General features: G+C 49.1%; 2 protein-coding genes across 2 annotated transcripts; one reads left to right on the top strand and one right to left on the bottom strand.

Annotated features, from left to right (window-relative positions):
* Positions 1-124: 124 nt before the first annotated feature.
* On the bottom strand, positions 125-8,452 carry ETH_00014360 (glycerol-3-phosphate acyltransferase, putative; the record flags this gene model as incomplete). The annotated part of the gene is made up of 15 exons (XM_013377504.1): positions 125-226; positions 625-702; positions 859-998; positions 1,164-1,228; positions 1,668-1,798; positions 2,153-2,227; positions 2,902-3,059; positions 3,429-3,528; positions 3,959-4,024; positions 4,529-4,606; positions 5,435-5,611; positions 5,855-5,941; positions 6,191-7,645; positions 8,022-8,066; positions 8,354-8,452. 15 exons carry the CDS (start codon positions 8,450-8,452, stop codon positions 125-127), a joined length of 2,856 nt encoding a protein of 951 aa, XP_013232958.1.
* A 5,946-nt stretch (positions 8,453-14,398) lies between these two features.
* ETH_00014355 (uncharacterized protein) lies at positions 14,399-16,116 on the top strand (the record flags this gene model as incomplete). The annotated part of the gene is made up of 6 exons (XM_013377503.1): positions 14,399-14,644; positions 14,861-15,062; positions 15,450-15,462; positions 15,552-15,624; positions 15,892-15,947; positions 16,062-16,116. The coding sequence occupies 6 exons, from the start codon at positions 14,399-14,401 to the stop codon at positions 16,114-16,116; spliced, it is 645 nt and encodes a 214-aa protein (XP_013232957.1).
* Positions 16,117-17,269: the final 1,153 nt, after the last annotated feature.

The raw sequence follows: 17,269 nt of genomic DNA, 5'->3' as shown, positions 1-17,269 counted from the left end.
AGAGCACGACGAACAACCAGAGAGTGAAGGGACGCTGGTGAATTACACGCAGACAAGGAAGACAAATGAAGGCTGATGCTGCCGGAAGAGACGGAGACAGACACACGAACACGGCCACACGCATTTATATTACTTCTGTCGCGCCGCTGTAAGGCATCTTCATCTGCAAAGGTGCAAACTGCCGACGCAGCCGCAACAGTCGCTTTGTGTCAACATCCAACAACACCTGCAAGGACATTCAAGCCGCATGCATGTGTGGGCTTTAAACATTTCTCGAAAAAAAATACAACACCTGGGCATTAGCCGCAAACAAAAAATTCCGTGCAAAACAAAAGAAGCATGTAGGCAAGGGACGCAGACAAGAAAGGAGAGCTCCTGCGGGGCTCCTATCTTCGCGCGGAGCGCAAAAGCCACACAAAATGAGACAAAACAAAGATTTAGAGGGCGCTTGTGGCACTGCACAGGACATAGAGTGCAACGCATTCTGCGAACTTGCAACGTGATGCCCGGAAGACCTGATGAGACGAAAAAAGGTCGAAGGAGACTAAAGACGCGAAGACAACACCGCATGGAGAAACGAAGGAAAGTAGGGGACGCAATGCCAACATATGCCAAGAGGCGCACCGTAGGCAAGGCTCTCTGAATATCTTGCGAGAAAGTCAACGAAACGGCCGGTCCCAGTTGATGCACAACGTCACGCACCTGCGCACGCACCCGAACATCTACCCGCAACGCAATGCTAGTGTTTGTATTATCTGTGATGTGCATTTGTGTTGCCCTTCGTTTGTGCTGCACTTGCAGGTACCCTTGTGCATGCCGCTGTGAGCTTGCTTGTGCTTTTATGGCGTATGAACGGACTTTGATTTGCATGAGTATTCTCTGGGTGATAAGCTCCTTGTCTGTCTGTCTCCATATGTTGACACTCCCCACTACCACCATCGTCACGATCCGTAATTGCTGCAATAGGGGCAACAACCTCTCCGCTTTACGCATGCTGACTGCAGCAGTAGCAGCAACGGCAGAAAGAAAGAAACCGAAAGATATATGGAGACGGTGGGCGCCGAGATCAGCATCTGCACAGCATGCACTACAGCGGCACCAACAGCAGCTGCAACGTCAACCTAAGGGACGGAAGCAACAACTGCCCAATGTCGGCGCCTCACAGTAGTAAAGGATGGGCAGCACGACGACACCCGTTGCCATGGAAAGCACCAACTCAAGCCAAGTGCTGCACATTGACAGAGCAATTAAACTGAGTGAAAGCAAATGGAAAAGAAGACGAGCTTGAATGCACCGATGAACGCGTGAACAGATGCACTTGGACTACTTAGCACTACTCACTGTATCTACTTTAAATAGTTAACTTGAGGAGAAAGTCCGTCCAGGGCTTTGGCAGCAATGAGTAAATGGAGTGAAGCGCAAATATATGCTCACGGCGACAAACAGCAACACACACGAGACAGACACCCAGAGAAATATACGCACAGACACACAGGGGCAAGGCCATACAGCAAAACATAGAGAACAATGAGCTAAAGTTAGGCGCAGGCACACTCAGACACAAAAAAAGTTGGGGCAGAAACAGGGTGACGGCGGGGCGGGCGAAGGAAAGATACTACGACAAAAGAAATGGCGACCAAGCTTTAGCAAGCTTTAGGGAGTATTACTTGAGGAAGAGGATCCCGAAGAGAAAACCATAGATGAGATTGAAGAGAGGGACAAGCACTAGGAGCACCAGCACCTTGTAGCTCGCCACTACATCTGTGCCCTTCAGTTTGACGCGGCTCTCTCTCAAGGCCTGGAAGACAGGAGAAGGTAAACAACAAAAGCCACAAACAACAGCTTTCGGTTTAATCTCAAATACCGCCGTTGAGGGCGGCGCTTCTGTGACAAACGAAGATCTGGACACTCGTAAGACGAAGGTAGACATACGCACAAACAGAAGCAAACAGACGTGCACGAACAAATACAGCCAAAAAAGGCGGACACATACAAAGATACGTACAAGCGTACAATAAATGGGAAGCTGGGACAGCGAAAGTAAAAAAAAGGTCAAAAAGGAGGACGGGCGACGCAGCCGCAGGGAAATGAAATTCAATGAGCAACGCTGAATTAATGGCAGGATCCCACGTGACCATGCATGTTTCTTTACCTTGCGTCTTTGTTTGTCTGCCAATACATTTGCTATTACGCGAAGGGGCGCCCAAAGAGGCAGCAGCGGTAAGCCCTGCAAATGTGCGGAGGTCCATACATACAGTCTGTTCACAAAGAGTCCGCCCCAAGGGAGACACAACATGAAGAGGGCGGAGAAGGCATAAAAATTACAACAAGCAAAGATACGGCTACGCACAAACAGCTGGAGGGTGACCAGCGGGAGACAGAGACGAGAAAGAGATGAAGACAAAACCACAGAAGTTGCAACCGACAATAAGGCGCCACAGGAAACGTGAGGGAGAGAGCCGAGCAGAAGAGCAGCTGACTTAGGCAAACAGCTTCATGAGGCCTCGGATGAGTGACATCAAGAACACTTTGAGGAGCAACGGCAAAGAAGACGAGGAGACGGCATTCGGCAAGCACAAAGCAGAAAATTCCCGCTGTCGATTGTACACGGCCCAGGAAAAAGGAACGACAGTTAGATGAATGAGGAAGAAATATCGTTATGCGGGACTGAACGAAGGAGGAGGAATGAGTGTTCGACCGGAAGCTAAAACCTCAACCCATAACAGTCAAAACCACCTCACAATACGGAGAAACAAACACGCAAATATGATAGATATACCTAGAAAAACGGAGAACGACGCTAAATATCTAGTTAAAGAGGGGGCGAAACAGACAACAGACTGGAAAAAAGTGACCGGACACCGGCGGCGAAAGAACGGCAAAACAGCCAAATGAACTTACGATGATGGCGCAGTAGACAATCGCCACAAGTGTCTCCGCAAGACACAAAGTAGCTCCTGAGGGAGATTGCTTCAAAAGCCAAACCTGACGATCAGCTAGTCGCCGCGCCTCCAAGGCCGATGCGTAATTAGACAGACTTTGCCGCAAATCAAGTAAAACTGAAGAAAGAAGACAGACAGGGTACATACTAAGCACATTTCGAGAAGCCGTTCCTAAGCCTACAGCGATCACATGCTCGGCAGATGAGCGTCAAGTGGACAGATAGAAAACCACACAGAAACAAGAGAAGCTTGCCCAGAAAGAGCGTGGCTACAGAAACAGACGCCAAGACACAGAGTGGCAGTAGACAGAACCATTAAGGGGAAAGACAGAAGAAAGACAAAGGCGAAAACACGTAGGTGGTAAGACAGAAACAGTAAAGTGGAAAGACGGGGTAAGGCTAATACGATAGCATCCGGCGGGATAAATTTCGAAGGAAAAAAGCACAAAGGTAGGCGAAAAAAAACAGGAATCGGCAGAAGGCCTACGGGGGTCGTTAGCTGCTCTCCAGAATATTTTGCTGATGAGCTGCATCAACAAGAAGTAGCGCGCCTCAGCGAGACGTAGGCGCTCAGGAGGGTACAAGCTCTGAAGACAACAAGACAAAACCAGATAACGTCATACAAATTTTACGAATGGGAGAAGGAAAGGCAACTGATAAATATCGAAAATGTAAGAAAGCGGTGATACGAACGGAAGACACTGAGCTCCACACATAAAGAACAGGCAGGTCACAAGAAAGAGGCAATGCAGCCAGAGACAGCGAGGCCAAAGAGAAACGGAAACAAGACAACACAGGATAGATCCGGAAGGAAAAGGAAGACAAAGGAAAAGCATGGCCAGTTGAGGAAAATAGCCAGGGGACACATAAGGACTCAAGGAATTGCGACGCCTGGAAAACAAAAACACCAGCTACTATGAAGCGAAACTTGAAGCGATAAAAAGGGAATAAATGCAATGTGCAGAGTGTGGTGGAGGGGAGTAAGGGAAGCTGACGGAGGAGATGAGTGCTGCTTACTGCTGATAAACGTATTTGGGCCATTGCCTCATAGTCTTGAGCTGTAATGATACAGGACCGAAGGCCCTGCAAAGCACAAGAGCCATAAAAGACACAAAGGTGCTACACACAAACACTCCAAGTCAGGAAATGGATTGCGTTGCAGTTACAGATGCAGCACTTGCTGGTCCATATAGTGTTCGCTGGCTGCGTTCACTATGAAAGATAGGGTGACGAAAGACACGAAAAGTGGAGGTGAGAGAGAGACAACCGGAAAGGAGCCCAAACGACTCGAGCAAAGGCTGCAGGAGACGAAATGGAGAAAAAACGGCAAAAGACAGAGCTCAGAGAGAGTCCAAGAAAGAACGAAGAGGTTACACACATACGAAGACACAACGTAAAGGAAAAGTGGGAGCTAGAATTACAACGGGCACGAAAGGAGCAGAGAACAAGAGCGGAGAGCGAAAACATAGCAGAGGAATGGCAAGGTAGAAAACTCCGCAAAAGGCAGAGAAAGATGCGCTTGAGATGAGACGGAAGAAATGACGGCTCGGGAAGAGCCTGTGAGTAAGCAAAGGAAGAAGGCCTCACTCTCTCCACGTGGTTAAGGATCTTTGCTGTGGTACCCCGGCGGTCCACAGCGTAGTCAAGGGCCATTTCTCTGGTGACCTTTATAAAACAAACACAAGACATAAGCAGACGGTTTAATAAGGCGGGAAAGTGCAAACCTGATACTCGGTGAGACTGAAGCGAGGACAGATTTAAAAGGAAAGAAGGTGAGAAAATGAACGGCGCCAGAGACAGCGTACGAACGACGGGTGGGACGACTAGAGCAGATAATTATGAAAGAGCAGAAAACTAGTCGAAGACGCCAACAACTCATAGGCGAACGAAACGCATGGAGGGGGCACAGAAACGGGACAGCGCAGCGAGCAAGGATGACAAAGAAACATGCGGCACAGCGCAGTGACGACAGAAACGTGGGAAAGCATTCGAAAATGAGACCAGGAAAACGCCACACACCTGATACACGCCGGAGCAAGACACGAGCACAATTTTTAGGCTGCAGGGTCGGCTTGTTCGGAAAAGGAACGTGACAAAAGGGCAGAAAGAGGCGGGAAAAATCCAGACACAAACTGGCACGCAGGAAATCATAACGACGAAAACACGTAAATAACGGAGACAGGCATGACAGCAAACATAGGTGGTAACAACAGAGACAACACACGAAAACACTGGCAGACAGGCATGCAGACAGTGTCCCAAAAGACACATGCACCAAACCTAAGCGGATAGACCAAAAAAGCTAAAAAGAGCATAAAGAGTGCTCCAGCTAGAACAAAAACTAAAATGGAGGCGGAAAACAAGCGAGGCCGTGCGAAGTAGGATACATGATGTAGGCACAAGAATGGTAACGCAACACGCGATTAGACAAACACGCCAAGAAAGATCGAATGCACCCAATGAGTTGGCCTTAGGCCGGTGACCGTAACTGACAGGCACGGGGTCGCCTATGTGGACACTAGCCCTGGACTGCATCTTGTGGGGGTTGTGGTAAGTGAGGCCAACGGGGACAATCAACACCTCCTCAGCCCCGTGTTGCATTGCCGTCAGTGCCATAATGGCCACCCCCGCCTTCAGAGGCAATAGTGTTGTGCGGTCGTGGCTCCCTCCCTGCAAAAGACGAAGACCCAGAAGAAGCGGGCTGGGACAATGGCTGGTACGGTGGTGATAAACAACTGCTGAGAAGACAAGGAAAGGCAGGATTTGGAGGTGAGCGGAGACTGAAACTTGGAAGTCAACACTTAGGAGATGCCGATACAAAGAAAAGGGAGGCGCAAATTCCTCCAAATGAGAAGCCATAAGGAACAAGGACAAATTGAGAGGGCGACAAAACCGTCGCTCAGTGTTCCTTGCCTCTGGAAAAATGCCGATTGTGTCTCCTTCCACCAAACTCGCTGTGACTGCCTCATACACTTTTGACTGATCTATTCTTGGGGCTATCTGCGGAGCCAGCGGCAGCAGATGCAGCACAAGGCAAAGAATGTTGAGCACGCAGCAGTGGTATACAAAGCAGCGATTAAGCAAGCGCATCATCGGTCACAGCAATTTTGCTCATCCTACTCTTTCTCTTTACACGATGGCATGAAAATGACAACTATTTCCCTCATGACTTGTCCTTTTACTTCAGCAGAAGCCTCAGATCCTCTCTAGTGGGATTTATCGTTTGCACCGTTGGGTGTGTATGCATACTCTGTATTCCATTGGAGGCCCAAAGCCGTCCTCCCCATCTGCTTCCGCTGAAGCAACTGCAGCAGCAACTTCTGCCACCTGTGCCGCCTGCTCTGCCTCTGCCGCAGCGGCGGCTGCCGCCGCAACAGCAGCAGCGCCGGCAGAAGTGCCGCATGATATCCCGTGAGAAGCTCTGGCGGCGGCTGCTGCTGCTGCTGCTGTTGAGGCAGCTTCGTGAGCTGCCATGTCTTTCGCCATGCGACTAGAGAAACGTCTCCTCAGGCCAGTATCCGGTTGCTGCTGGTGTTCGATGCTGTCTCTCCGCTTCTCCTGCTGCTGCTCCACCCGCCTGCTCCCAGAATCCAGCGCTGCCTGTGCTACAGCAGCAGCATACTCCGCTTCTGCCGCTGCATCGGCTGCAGCCGAAGCTTCAGCTGCAGCGGCAACTGCATCTGCTGCTAGCGCAGCAGCAACACGCGCGGCCGTTTCTGCTGCGGCGTCAGCTGCTGCAGCAGCATCTGCTGCATCTGCTGCAGCAGCAGCAATGTCACTTTCATGAGTTTGCTGACGCTTATGGCTCTCCGGGGGCTCTGCCGCTGTCACTGAAGGTGATTCAGCTCGTGTTTCTACCCGCTGATGCTCTGGCTGCTGATCCAGCTGCACTTCGTCAATGGAGTCGTCCCCTTTTTTGGGTTTTGTTGCCTTTTCATCGACACGATGTCCGTTCCTCTCCAGAGGTCGTGCTGGCGTGACGGGCCCCATGGTTGCTGCTGCAACGGCTCCTGCTGTGGGTGAGGTAGGCGCAGCAGCATCCGCGTGGACTGCTGCGTCTCCCTCTCCGAAGCTGTGCTTGGCGGATGCATTTTGTACGCTCCATGAGTCGTTGCGGTGAAGGGAGGAGAAAGGGGGAAGCGGCTGTGGGTCTGGGGAAACCAGCATCTCTGTGTCGCTGAAGACGGCCTTGACATGATACGCTCCTTTGCCTGTTAACAAGGTGTCTCCTGGCAACACTTCTTTCCTAAACTGAGACCCCACACCCCGAACAGAGGCAGACAGACTGCGACAAAGGGAGAGCCCTGAGACACGAGCACCTGCAACAGAGTCGCTACTGCCCTTGCAGCCGCTGTTGCTGGTACTGCTGCTGTTATTGTTGACACCACTGCCAATGAAGCTGCTGCCACGCGCGTGCCTATCGTCTTGTCCTGCATCCCCTTCTTCCCGCTCCCGCTCCCTCTCCCGCTGCTGCCCCTGCGGCACCTGCTCCTCCTGGGGCTGCTGATGAGCGCGCAGGCCAGAGTTTGTGGGTGTCGGGTGCTCCATGATTTGGATTAAACCCGAGCCCTTGCGGCTCTCATCTTCTCCTCTGCGCACTCCTATACAGGCGGCCATGCGGGCAAGGCAGCCAACAACGCGACGCTTGAGGGATTTGGTAGCAATGAGGAAACGCACTTGGCGAGGTATTATGGACACCAGCATCTGATATAACGCACAAACAACAAACATAATCCCTAAATTCCCGGCTCTACGCAGCAAGCAAGATAACGGCGGTAATTACAGGAATGGTCCTCACACTAGCGAGCCAACACCATCACCACCAACAAGCCATAATACTCACATCGCTACAAAAGACAGACTGCGCGCTGGAAGCAGCGACAAGGAGAAAGACACCGATAACTCACTCCATCACGGCTGGGCAAGAAACTAGCAAATAAGGAAATCGCTCTGTCAACAAACGCTAATCCCAAAACCGCTAAGCCTAACTTCCATGCATTTCTATCTGCAGAATCAACAGGTCGTAAGCTTAACCTGTTATCTTTGGACCCTCAAAGAAGTGTAAGGGAAAGTTGCTCACACATGCATCCAGAAATTGGTTGTTGTGGTTCCCGACGAAAATAACCTAAAATCGTATTACAGAGGACCAAATCACCGCAGCAGCTGCATGAAACAGAATATGAGCCGGTACATGGGTAGTGAAGAAATAGGTACAGCCAATGACGCAGATATATAGGGCGGTGAAAGATTTCAGACGCTGACAAGCCAGATGATACACATAGTCAGACAGACAAAGGAAAGGGAGAAGCCCGAACAGAGGAAAACAGACACTGAGGGCGGAGAGGAAGGCGGAGAGACAAAGCGGAGCCAAACATGCACTGGTTGCCTTCTCTGGATGTTTCGTCTGCTTACGGGGCCATAGAGAGGGATTCTTTCTTTGTAAATGACCGCAACCTCCTTGAAGAAGGAGCGAACAATGGCGACACAAAGCCATTTGACAAGGAAGTACATTTTGCCGTAGTGCCTGAGTTCTTTGATATCTTAAGGTGAACACCGACAAGCGGAGCCCCGGACGTCTTGCCGGGACAATTTCAACTATGTGTACAACCTAGTTGCGGTGTAAGAAACACTCGCCACTCCAGCTGCACCGCGCCAGAACCTGCTCTACAAGTGTATTCATCTAGTCCATCCTATGGCATCGGGCTTGCTGAGTGCTGCTGGTGTGCCGCTTCTGCCCCTGATGCGGCTGCCGCTAACGGTACGATCTGCGCTTCCTGGTCATGGACAGCCACACATCAGTTTACTGTTCCTTCACCGCGACGCTTGTGCTTCTCCAACCGCGAGAGTTTGTTGCTGAGTTGCCACTGCTGCTAGTGTTGCCGCCCCAGTTCCAGTTGCTGTCACTTGCACCTCACGGAAGCCCTGGAACATCTCAATTCAGAAATGCCAAAAAGGGCTCGAGGCTTGTGATTTTGACGTCTCGCCTGATGAGCGCAAGCTGCGGCTGCTCGGCAAGGCAACAACTGGCGGCACTGGCAGTACGCGGTCTGCTGTGACTTCTGTCTTCCCCAGAGCTCCTTTGTCGCCTCCTTGGATTTGTCGATACTCAGTAGTTTAGGTAGAAGAATAATGAACAAAATGCCGAAGACAGACCGCTTACTGGTGGACGCACACGCTGGACCCCTTCGTGGTCGCGACAGGCCCCGCATGCCCTTTGCCGATAACTGGTATCGGCAGATTAATTATTCTTTTGCTTTTTCAAAGCCCTTTGTCTACCTTCGGCACAGCACTTAGAAGAAGGAGCACTCAGTGCATTTCTGCCACCAGCTTCGGTCACCAGGAATCCATGCCACGGCTCCGCAGTATCAACGCTTCTCACTCACGCATCAATTCATTGCTGGGTGTTCTCCCATAACATTACCAAATTTATATGCAGTTGATTCTAGAAGCAGAGAATAAAAGCAGAATGCAGACAAACACGCCACTGTCAGCAACTCTGCTCCCACCAAGAACCTCCAAGCGAGCATAAATTGAAACTTAGTCAACTTCGGTGGAGGTGGCACTGTGGAACAAATATGCTGGGACTTCTCGGTTTCCTTGTGTTATTCTCGACAAGCAGTTGTAGTGAGGCTGATGGCCAGTACTACGCAGTGCTGCGTTGGTTCTCACTCAGTGAACCTTTACATGGCTGAGAGATCTTGTCTACGACTCGCGAGTGGAATACCTCTCTCCTTAAAATTGAGCTTTTCCATCTTCGCCTTGCTGCGTAGAGTAAGACAACATATTTCTGGACATTCTTCCAATCATATCAGCCCCTGGTGGCCGCAGTGTTGTCGAGCAAGATTGTTCTTCCAAGCCAGAGGTTTGGGGTGCAAAATGTTACGGGCATCGCCTAGCCGTGAATCGTGTGCTGCCCGACGTAGCGAACTCCATAAATTTGGTTCTCTCCCGGATGTGTGGATTCCAGGCGTCTCATCGTGGCGCGAAGCAACCTACAGGGCCAGAAGCTTGGGTACACCAAACATTAACATCATGCTGCCCTGCGCAGCAAGCAATAAACTTGCCGCTTCCCCAAATGTGCAGCGTCTATGAGCCTCAGCAAGATGTAGCCTACAGGGTCAAAGACCCTATTATCCTGTTGGCGTAGGCTGAATGGAAATTAGGAGTATACAATTAGGAGTATACAAAACACCATTTCGACAACAGCGCTGCTGATGGTTGTGCAAGAACGACTGCGCATTCCAGAAAAATCTCAATCTTGTGTCTCAGTGTCTAAACAATAATACAGTGACTAGGATAGCCGTAAATGAGTGTCTAACCCTTTTGATGCCTAGCCCCGTATTCACTCTGTCCTGGATGCAAGATCTACAAGCTTTACACAGCTGACTGCTGATGAAGACGTAACACTGTCTGAAAATAAGCCGACCAGGAGTAGTTGACTAACTCCAGCAAAGCACCCACGTGTTACGCTAGATCAGCTAATAAGGGCGCAACCCTATTTGCAATTTGTGACAAGCGCACATCTGTAAACTGTGTCTGAATGAAAAAGCATGGAGCCGCATCCCTCTTTTTGTGTCAAGATGTAAGCTCTGTCTACGCTACCTACCTAACACCTCTGCGTGCACTATGTAGGTGGTAGCAGCAGACTAAACTTTTCAACTGAGTGTATGGTCTAGTCACCCTGGGGGATCCGTCATTTCTATCTATTACAGTAGCCACTTTGTTTATCTTTGTTCAGTTGGCCTTATCCACCGACTTTTCGCACTTCACTGCAGCTTCTTGCACCTTTGCTCGCTCGCCTTTTTGGCAAAAGAAAGCCATACAAGCACTTCTCTGAAGCTCCTCATCAACACTGAGAAAATATCATCATTGTGCTATGTAAGCTTAATATTTGAAATCAAAGACGATGATTGTTTTAATCCATACGAAGGTTTAGCTCAAGTACTCGACAGGCTTACATGGCGTTCCGTGAAATGAAATGTCCAGCCTGACAAGCTAAGAAACCACGTCAGTGGCATATGAGCGAGATCCTAGTGGATATAAAAGAATATTTGGCTTCTTCCTCGGCACTTTCATTGTTGGAAAGGTTTGTCAATTGTGCGCACACACGACTAGCTCTGCAGTGCATCGCGTGCTCTATGAAACGATGCCTTTGGTCCTACGTGGTGCATTCTGTGGTTTCTCGTGCTAGTTTGGATCTGTTTCTGTCCAGCATGCAGTTCCAGGCTGGCCTGATCCGAAAGCGCGTGGTGCCGAATTCTATGTAACCAGTTTTGATCTTTGCACTATTTCATGCCGCAGCCGGCGATGCAGCCTTAACTTATGCAACGCTGTCCCGTTTGTTTGCTCCCCGCAGACCGTATGAGGATTCCCAGTGAACTTGAGAACGCTCCCCGCCTAATCAGTTGAAATACTTATATGAATCTTCGTGTAAGCCAAAACCTTTATGGCAATTGCCGCATGCCATTAGGTCGCCATTTTTGCCTTATCTTACTAAGCGCTCTGGGCTGCCTAATATATTCATTGAATGCTGCGGAACAGGCTGGAAGGATTGGGTACTTGGCATTTTGATGTCCAATTTGGCCGTTTAATACGCCTGCTTTGTTGTTTCCTGTATTTGCGTACATAGCTGAACACAGGTCTGTAATCTGCGTTCGTCACATAGCAGGAATCCTAAATTTTTAGAGTGTGTAGTAAAACCTCTGCAGATGGCAAGGGCATTTTCAAGGAGCTTCGAAGAGAAAGGCGGTCAGTTTACCTGAATAAAACGGAGACAGAAACAGCTAAGAAAGAGGAAGAACACATCCAAGATATTCCAAGAGGAAGAACTCATCCAGGAAATTCCAAGGATGAGGAAAGGACTCTTCACTTTTTTTAGGGGTGGTACTATTTGTTGTGCCAAAATATCCAGCGACTTCTTTAATTGCTGCAGCTGCGCAGTATGTCGTGCTCCGCGCCTCGACAGAGGCAGTTAGATAGTTTTGCGCATTATCTGGGGCTTCAGTGGGTACGGATAAACCAAAAGCAACCAAGACGAAAGCATCAAGGAGGAGAACTGCGCGGCCGTGTCTCTGGCCCATTTCATCACAGTTCCTGCGGAAGCATCCTCCAGTCAGTAACCAGGTGACTTCATCCTTCATTGTGAAGAACAGATTAAACCTGTTGGAAAATATCAATGCGCTTGAGAACACTCCTCGCAGTCCACACAAGAGAGTAAACAGTGTATTATCTGGTAGCGGTGACCGTCTGTTCGGGAAGAGCAAGCTTGGCTGTGCAGAGAAGGCAAGAGCTTCGACGAAATCCCCATCTCAAAGCTTTGTTTTGGCATCCCTTCCACTGCTTTGAGCTAGCAGCATCAAAGCCACAAAACGCATGCTCCGTGCAGCAGTTCCATACAATACATTTGCTGTTGTCAATGGTCTTTCTATGTAGTGAACGAACGTGATTTGTTTTGCGAATATTTTTGTCCAGCGGGTATTTTTGTTCAGCGGAGACTTTTGTTTGGATTGAAGCATTGGAGAAAAGGAATCACTCCAGTTTCTACCTGCTTCCCCACCTGTGAGGAGGGGCCGGCGTGGTCCAAGGGCTCAAGAATTGAAGGACAACGATTATGAAGCACAAAATCTCATGGAAGTGACTCTCTAGAGGCCAAGGAAGGTGAGTTTCTTTGATAAGGTACTCACGATGAATGCATCTGTACTCAAACTCGCGAGCGTGTCAATTCGCCCAGCCAGCTGCAATGCTGCCCTGCCTTAGAATTGCATTATTCTTCTCGTTTTCCAACTGTCAAAATTTGGCAAAGACGGCATAACATTTGCACCTTCGGGCATAGTAGCGGGTACACGAGGTGCAAAACGCGTTAACAATGTTCCACTGTCCGGACACAGCAAGAAGATTCGACACCAGTTTTAGTCTCCCGAAACCAGTGAAGCGTGGGAGCAGGATAAGCAGCTGTGGACCTGTTTCAATGTTCGAATTAGCCACGTTTGAACGACGGAGTTAAGGAAAGCATGAATACTGGCCATTCTCTGGCTCTACTACACAAGTGTTAGGCTTTTTCTCTTTGGTACTTCAGCTTACACCATCAATCGATGCTTTAACAATTGACTTGAGCGGTACAGCGATTGAAATGTGTACGAAATTTCAATGATTGTCCTCGAAATGAAAAGAAAAGGCAGATCCTCCCTCCCCTATCTTTTCAATTAGCTGGCGTCTAGTTAATTAATGATCTACGGCTTAGGCCTGGTGCTGCATTGCCATCATCATCTAGGTTTTACTGGTTTCCAGATTTCTTCATGCCAGGGGACAACGAAGCGTTCTAAACGCTTTTCTAAGCGCATGAGTCTAAATGCAAAGATCCCATTCCTTGCTTAAAGTAATCTACTGAGGTAAACTTACAAATTTGCCCACAGTTTCAGTTGGCAGCAAAGCTCATCAACTGAGCGGTTGCCTTGTCGTAGTGTCTGGGATCATGCTCTATATCCGGGGGAGCCATTAAACAGCTTTATATGTGTAATATGAAGAGAATACCTTGACAATCAAAAATTGAGACGCTTTGAAGGATGTTAGGTACGGCTTCAAGGGGGAAAAATGGGATCGAGTTAATGTCTGTTGTGTCAACTTGTTTCTCACTTTCTGTATCCTCTGGCATGCAGAGCAGCTTTACGTTGGCCCGATTGCAGTCAGTTGCAAAGGCCAACGGTGGACTTCCTAGCAGCCATTTAACTTGCTGGGAGGCGTCTTTACCTCAAGCGATAGGCTTCACTGGGGAAACACATACAAGAGAAAATAACAAAGAAATCAAATACAAGGCAATTCAAAAGCGCAAAAATGCGTGTTTGAACAAGAGAGCAGCGTTGGTTCTTGATTTGGTGGAATTACACCTAGAACCAACATTCATTCAAGCGTCAGCAGGACACAGCAACAGAGGCAGGGGGCCTTTTTTCATCTAAAATTATAGTTAGACTGGTTACAAACTCCAGCATTTGCGAGCATTTGCCACAAAGCCTTGGCCATCCAATAAAATGATTCGTTTTAGCTTGAATATGGGGGCTTTGTATGTGGGGCCGATGATAATTCTAGAGTGAAGGGACTGGTGATCGCCTCCACTGGATCAGGGCACCAGCCAAAACCAGACCTCAAGGTGGGTAACATGATCTTAAGCAGGCATTATATAACTGTCTAACTTAAACGGCGTCGAGTTTTTTTCAAATTAAGGGCGGATGGATTGAAGGGAATCTCGTTTTTACCTTGCTATTGCCCATGATCGGCTCCCAATAGTTCCCGGATCAACCCCTCCTACAAGGAACTTATCACTTCCTCGCACCATTATGGTCCAATTGACTGCTTATTACAGCCTTACCTCTTTACCACTCTCTCATCTGCAATATTTCACTGTGCATCTTTTTTTATGACGGCCTCTTCAGTGCGCTGGTGGGTCAAGCTTCTTGCTTCAAAATGACTGGAGCGATACTCGCTGAGATGCTCTACGCTTCGGATAACGCCTTAATTGAGTCAGCCCTGCCGGATTCTGGTACTCTGCGTAGAGCCAAAAAGAAACAGCGGGAGGCAAAGACACTGGCTGTCCGCGTCCTTTCCTCCCTGGTGCTCCTGGGCGCCCTTGCACTCCTTATTGCTCGCTGTGCCCTTCACATTGAGAATAAAAAACGCTCAGGAATTGCCTCCAGGAGGCTCTCTGACCATGTAAGGCTCCTGCAAGGTGCACGTGTTGACGACAGAAGTTTTTCCTGTGCACAGGCAAAGATTTGCGTACTCTGTCCCTTTCAGTTTTTCGAGCAACAAAGAATGTGTTTTTAACATTTTGCCGCCACCACGTTCCTCATATTATCCCAACACGTCAATGTGCATCTTGTGAATGAGCCAGCCTGCACTGGATATGTGCGCCTTTTCCTTCACTAGCACTTGCGTTCTCACGACTCGAGTGAGCCCTCCACCTCTTCGCCGTCAAGCGACCCGGAATTTCATCTGCCGTCATATGAAGAAGCGTGCACCCATCAGCACGCAATTAGCGTTGCTGATGAGGAGACTGAAGGAGGGGAAGGAGATCGCTTGCCCTCATATGAAGAAGCGTGCAGCCAGTCACCCCCAGGTAGCAGTGGCTGTGAGCAAGCAGCTAGAATTCAACGTACGGGACTGAGGCCGGCAGGACTGCCTTCATATGAAGAAGCATGCTGCAATATGGCCCAACGCATTGATGGACAAGCTAGGAGAAGCCAGCCCGCGACAGCGGGAGCAAATAATGAGTCCACTCAAAGGTTACCAAGGAGGAGAAATAGATTGAGAAGACTGTGGAAAAGTGCACATCGCGCTCTCACTACGATTTTCGCGGAGAATCGTGGGAACCAGGGAGCCCAACTGCGTGATCCACCGCGACAAGAGCGCTTCGGTTTTCCACGGCTGGGCGATGCATGGGTAATTCTTTCGCCAAGGCTAAGAACTAGAGGCCCCAGATTGTTTTCGTCTTTTCCTATTGTTTTCTTGTAGTCAGGTGTGGTGGACAGGTGCCGCTGCCCGACCGCTACGCCTGGCATTTAAAATCGGCGCATACACCTTTCATTGCAGTGGTGGCTGTCTTTTCGCCGGTGTGCAGGCAGCGAGCTTCCTACAGAGTCTCGTACAATATCTCGAAGATATGCCGAGTGAAGTTCCTCCTCAAGGGCCAAGTGAGTTTTGCTCAGCACAGGGACTGCATGTAATTCGTAAAGAACGGATATCCCTGTACAACTAGCTAAAGATTGTCAAACGTGCCGTCTTTCCAGTTGAAAGGTCCATCTTGAAGCACTTTTAGTGGCGCTCAATACTCTTTCTTCGTCCATTCCGAAAGTAAGAAAAACATGATACCGCCACTGCTAAATTAATGTAAAGACAAACTTCAGAACAAACATTGATGAAGATGGCACCTGCAATGCTTGAGCACTGTGGATCCTCAGAGGAATTCGGTGCAGTACTTATGGGCTTACATTATACTTTTAATATTTTCCAAGAGGTAAGGCTACCATATTCAGGTTTCCCAGTGCGTAGGGATCTCAGTTTAATGAATTACGAAACGGCGCGTTTCAGGTAAGGTTCCTCGTGCCTGTTTGTATGTTTCTTTGTACAGAGTCCTCACGAAGGCTGGCCAAATGCGGGTGTACGTCCCATTCAGAGAAACATAACTGCGTGAATAATACAAGCTCCTCTGCTGTTACACTGCGGTCATTGCTTCCTTTCTCCGCAGGCTTGGAAGCATACTCTTAGTCTCAATGGTTCAGCATTTCTGTTGTCCCCTCCGCAGGCCCTACAACAGTTTGCAGAATCTTTGGAGTCCTGCGTCCTTGGCACAGCCGCATCACTAGTGGAGGATCAATGTAAGGCAAATTACTTTAGACAAGAAGCTGATAGTTGCCCAGCGCCGCCAGCTCCCTCCCCTACGTTGCATTTTCCCTTGTGCAGAGCTCGCGGCGAAGCATGGCAGTGGCGGCAGGTGGATGCTTGCCAACATCTTTGGAGTGCTTATGCATGTCCTGATTTTTGTGTCCACAGCACAGCGCCAATCTACGCGTACAATTGAAATCAGCTCTAGCCGTGGAGATAGTTTACTTGGACGAACAGTAATCACGATCACAGGCAAGCTCTTTTCGCATATTTCTGTTTATTTCCAACGCATTTGCTGCTTTTAACTTGAGAAACGGAAGATAGAGGACGCTTTAGGCGAGACGTAAACTAGAAGCGCAGAGAGCTAGGCAAGAGCTGGGTAGACCTTTTCATGAAAACATTGGAATTTTACCTTTCCACGCTGAAATTCGAAAAGGTTCCTTCAACTGCCATTTTTCTGCAGCGAGACGCCCTCCTGCCTACACGGAAAGCTCCTAGGATTCTCTATACATCATCTGGAGATCCGGATGAGACGTGGCAGCGAACTGAGCGGCAGAGAAAGACCTGTCTGGGAGAACTGTTTCCTTCGCGTGATGGGTTTTGCGTTAAATCTGCGGCGCTAGGAATCTGAACTCTACAGCCTGATGGTGTAGCGCCTTCACAGGTTTCGCAGCGTGTAGGACATTAGTTCAGTCGTTTGGAGTTTGGGTCCACTGGTTTGACGGTGTGTGCCAGAAGTTAGTACTACTGGGGGAACTCCCAGATTGCCTTTTTTGTTCTAGATGCGGTCTTTCTTGACAGGGTGTTGACCCCACATTGAGGAAAGAGACCACTGAACGTAACGGAAAAATGAGCATTTAGCTTATGCTGCCACAAGTTCTTTCTGAGGAGAGTTTGCATTTGACCTCACCACTTCGTTTCCATTGTGTCCACCATGCCTGTGGAACATCGTGC

The sequence above is a fragment of the Eimeria tenella genome, genomic scaffold (assembly GCF_000499545.2).
Source record: "Eimeria tenella Houghton genomic scaffold, Eth_scaff54, whole genome shotgun sequence".
NCBI lineage: Eukaryota > Apicomplexa > Conoidasida > Eucoccidiorida > Eimeriidae > Eimeria > Eimeria tenella.
The sequence above is the reverse complement of the archived record's forward strand: the minus strand, read 5'-3'. Positions and strand labels throughout refer to the sequence as shown.